Source organism: Culex quinquefasciatus, chromosome 1 (assembly GCF_015732765.1).
Source record: "Culex quinquefasciatus strain JHB chromosome 1, VPISU_Cqui_1.0_pri_paternal, whole genome shotgun sequence".
In the NCBI taxonomy this organism is placed as follows: domain Eukaryota; kingdom Metazoa; phylum Arthropoda; class Insecta; order Diptera; family Culicidae; genus Culex; species Culex quinquefasciatus.
Window position 1 is genome coordinate 100,336,040 of NC_051861.1, and position 4,063 is coordinate 100,340,102.

The following is a 4,063-nucleotide window of genomic DNA, read 5'->3' on the forward strand; positions in this document are numbered from 1 at the left end:
TGAATGTTTCACTCCATATAACTGGCTCATATCTCTCTTTTACTTTCTTGGTAAATCTTTTAATTTTCTCGATACTTTTTCACCCACTGTGCAGTTTCGATGTTTTTACGTCCGCGCGCACGGCTCACATCTCCTCGCGAGCACTTTTGACATGTCACGAGCGGGTGCGTGTCACGCCATCGACGAACATCCCCCGGGTCGCAAACGAAAACAGCGCAGCGCGATTTGCTGACTGTCACTTTTTATCATTCGCCCAGTGCAGGTGCAGTTTTTCTCCACTGATCAATCGATTGTGCCATTTTAGTGATTAGATTTTCGTTTTTGGTGATGAATAATCCTCGTAGCTTGTAGTTTGGGATTGGAGAGCGAAGCTAGAAGATGGACGGCGACAGGTTGATGATGGCCGCGGGAGTGACCGCGGCCGTCGTCGTCGGTGCTTTCGTGTTTTGGGGCCCCTCTGGTCAGTGTGAAAAATCGATAATCGAATCAGGGCCAACTGGGATAATGTGCTTTGTTTACGCTAATGTTTTGCTTTTGAAGGTTCTTCGAGATTACGTCAACGAAGGGGTCAGATCGCCGGATTGCATAACTTTGGGAAGACCTGCTTCCTGAACACGCTGCTGCAGGCGTTGGCGGCGTGTCCGCAGTTGATTGCCTGGCTGCAGCTGCACAACGCCAAGGACAAGAAGAGCCTGGTCAGTTCGCTGCAGAATGTGCTGGAGGTGGTCAACGGGACGCATCCGACGCTGCGGGGCGATCCATTTTCTCCGGGGGCGGTCATCCGGGCGTTGAATTCACTCGGCTGGGTCATTCCACCGGACGAGCACGATACGCACGAGCTGTTGCACGTTTTGCTGAACTCGCTCGAGGAGGAGGTGGCCAAACCGAAGAAGATCGGTTGCCTGTCGGACGCGCTCGGGGAGGACGAGCTGCAGGCCATGATGCCACCGGCGAGGCCTTCGAGCGCGATGTTGTCCGATTTCTGCAACGCCGAGTACGACGAAAGTACCAACTTGACGCGGTACGCGAGGTCCGAGGCGCACACGCCGGATTCTCCGCACTCGACGTGCACCGAAACGGAAGATTCGCTCGCGTTGAATGACAACTCGCTGCTGGATCTGGCGATTGGGTCGCCACCGTCGATTATTTCGACCTTTTCCGGCCGACCGAGTCGACCCCGGTCCATCATGGCCACCGAAGCGACCGGTTCGCAACAGCAAAACGGAACTCTCAACAAACGCTCGTCCGGTTCGTGTCGATCGCTGGAACGACTCACCCGTGGTCCGGGTCGCGTGTCCGTCTGGGGTGACCGCCAGCAGATCCAGGTCCCGCACCCCTTCCGGGGTGGCCTCAGCAGCCAGCTGTGCTGCTCCGGCTGCGGCTACAAATCCGTCGTCCGGTACGACAAATTCGACAGCATCACCTTGTCCCTCCCGGAGCTCAAAAACCCGGGCATTTCCCTCGGCAACCTGTTGACCGAATTCATCCAGCCGGAAACCCTGAACGGCGTCCAGTGCGAGTCCTGCAACGAAACAACGTCCCACACCAAAACCTTGACCTTCAGCAAACTCCCGCCCTGCCTGTGCATTCACATCGCGCGGACAACGTGGCTCCCCACCGGGCACGCCTACAAACGGCAGGACTTTGTCCACTTCCCCGAGACGCTGTCGATGGCTCCGTACAGCTTCGTGCAGCCCTCGCTGAACAGCGCCATGTCGACGCCGTGGGGCAGCACCATGTCGCTGTATTCCGCCAGCCTGGGTGCGGCCGCGTACGAGGGAATGGCCGGCGGCGGAACGGAACAGGCCACGCCCGTCGGTTCCGTCGGCAGTGCGTTCAACTTTGGCTCGTACACGTTCGGGGCGATGTTCCCGAAGAATCTGTACCGGCTGCTGGCGGTGATTGTGCACTCGGGCGAGGCCAACAGCGGCCACTTTATCACGTACCGGCGGGGCGCGCTGCGGAATTCACACAAGTGAGTAGCGGAACGCTTCAATTTCTCGTACAATTCGTTACTATTTGTTGTCGATTTTTCCAGATGGTATTACACCTCGGACACGGTCGTCCGGGAGGTCACCATCGAGGAGGCCCTGTCGGCGCCGGCGTACATGCTGTTCTACGACCGGGGACCATCTTCCTCCAAGTACGCACAAGCCGGCGGAGTTGGTGGACCAGGTCCCTCCGGAATGGGACACTAGAAAACTCGTCCGGTGACTTCAACAACAGCATAGTGAGAATCAAAAAAGAGTTGAACTCGTACGGTAGAAATTCACGTTTGCGAAACATTTCCAAAGAGAGAGATTGTTGTTGTTAAGGATTTGAACGCGAGAGCATTTTTAAACGCAGAGACGAACTTTCCCATCACCTCTTGTAATTGTGAAACAGTGAAAAAAAAACATTAAAAACAGGAAACTACAACGCGTATCGTTGCATGCTAGAAACAGAAAATCTATTTAAAACCTCAAACTTAACTGAACTAATGATGATATTTATAAAACTACGCGTCGTCGTGTGCATTTATTTTAAGACTTGCGTTAGACACACAAACTAAAGCACAACCACTATTTTCTCGGATCAACGAAGTAAACTGTAAAATATGTTTTAGCCCTACGACATTAAAGTGCATGATAAACAATTTCCCTTTTTTTCTACCCCGGATTTCTAGAGCAGTGTCAAGTTGATAAATTTGAATGATTTCAAACTTATTCCTAAAAAGTTAAAGATAAAATCAAAGAATGGTGGAAGAAAATAAATTAAGAAATGTTATTGCTTAGAATTTGTTGATATTAACTAAAATGGTTTTAGCCCAAGCAAAACGTGTTACAAAGGCGATTTCCCTGCGAGTTTAGTTTAGTTTCTTGGCAGGCTTTTCACAGCAAGGCAACCTTTTCAACAGCAACATTTGCAACGCATAAACCAAACTCACATCCACAAACGGTCAAATGTAGGTGTATAAACTTTCGTGAAATCCTGTAGGTTAAATTAAATCTATGTCTACAGGAAGCAGCAACAACTAACAGTTTTATGCTTAAGGGTCCCCCGTGCCCGCAAAATAAATGTTATTGATCAAAAATTACATCCACGCTGAGATTTATTCAACGATGACAGCTTCACTTGAAGCTAAGTACGGAGATCGGACGGAACGCGGTCAAGAAAAGGTGCGCATTCTTTTCGTGATTCTTAAATTCTTGAATTCTGAAGTTGTTTGATTCTTAAATTTTCAAATTACTAAATTCCTAGATTATTAAATTCATTAATTCCTAAGCTCCTGAATTCTCACACTCTGAAATTGCTAAATAATTAAATCCTTAAATTTTCAAATTCTCAAATTCATAGATTCTCAAATCTTAAGGTTCTTAAATGTTCAAATTCTTATATTCATTTTTTTAAATTCCTAAATTTTAACAATTTTAAAATTTTCAAAAATTTTACAAATTTCCAAAATTTCAAAAATTTAAAAAATAAAACTTTTAAAATTTCTAAAATTTTTAAAATTTTTGAATTTTTTAAAAATTATAAAAATTTTAAAATTTTGAAATTTTTAAAATTTTTGAAATTTTTAAACTTTTTGAAATTTTTAAAATTTTTGAAATTAAATTTAAAAATTTCAAAAATTTTCAAAATTTCAAAAATTTCAGAAAAATTTCAAAAAGTTTAAAAATTTCAAACATTTTGAAAATTTCAAAAATTTTGGAAATTTTAAAAATTTCAAACATTTTAGAAATTTCAAAATTTTAGAATTTTCCAAATTTTTAAAATTTCAAAAATTTTAAAATTTTCCAAGAATATTAAAAATTTTAAAAATTTCCAAGAATATCAAAAAATTCAAATATTTAATTATTTTTTTTTAATTTAAATTTGGAAATTTCAAAAGTTTTAGAAATTTTAATTTTTTTAAAATTTTCCAAATTTTTTAAATTTCAAAATTTTTAAAATTTTCCAAAAATTTTGATAATTAATTTTTTTAAAATTTTTGAAATTTTCGAAATTTTTAAAATTTTTGATATTTTTTAAATTTTAAAATTTTTTAATTTTAAAATTTTTTAATTTTAAAATTTTTTAA

General features: G+C 42.6%; 1 protein-coding gene across 1 annotated transcript; it reads left to right on the top strand.

Annotated features, from left to right (window-relative positions):
* Window positions 1–209: 209 nt before the first annotated feature.
* On the top strand, window positions 210–3,076 carry LOC119765152 (ubiquitin carboxyl-terminal hydrolase 30 homolog). The gene is made up of 3 exons (XM_038248409.1): window positions 210–460; window positions 541–1,975; window positions 2,039–3,076. The coding sequence occupies exons 1-3, from the start codon at window positions 379–381 to the stop codon at window positions 2,196–2,198; spliced, it is 1,677 nt and encodes a 558-aa protein (XP_038104337.1). The 5' UTR covers window positions 210–378; the 3' UTR covers window positions 2,199–3,076.
* Window positions 3,077–4,063: the final 987 nt, after the last annotated feature.

Bases quoted from the DNA above. Each gene is read 5' to 3' on its own strand.
- LOC119765152 (XM_038248409.1), top strand. From the start codon at position 379: ATGGACGGCGACAGGTTGATGATGGCCGCGGGAGTGACCGCGGCCGTC. The intron at 461-540 runs GTCAGTGTGAAA...TTGCTTTTGAAG, and splicing joins CGTGTTTTGGGGCCCCTCTG to GTTCTTCGAGATTACGTCAA. The intron at 1,976-2,038 runs GTGAGTAGCGGA...CGATTTTTCCAG, and splicing joins GCGCTGCGGAATTCACACAA to ATGGTATTACACCTCGGACA.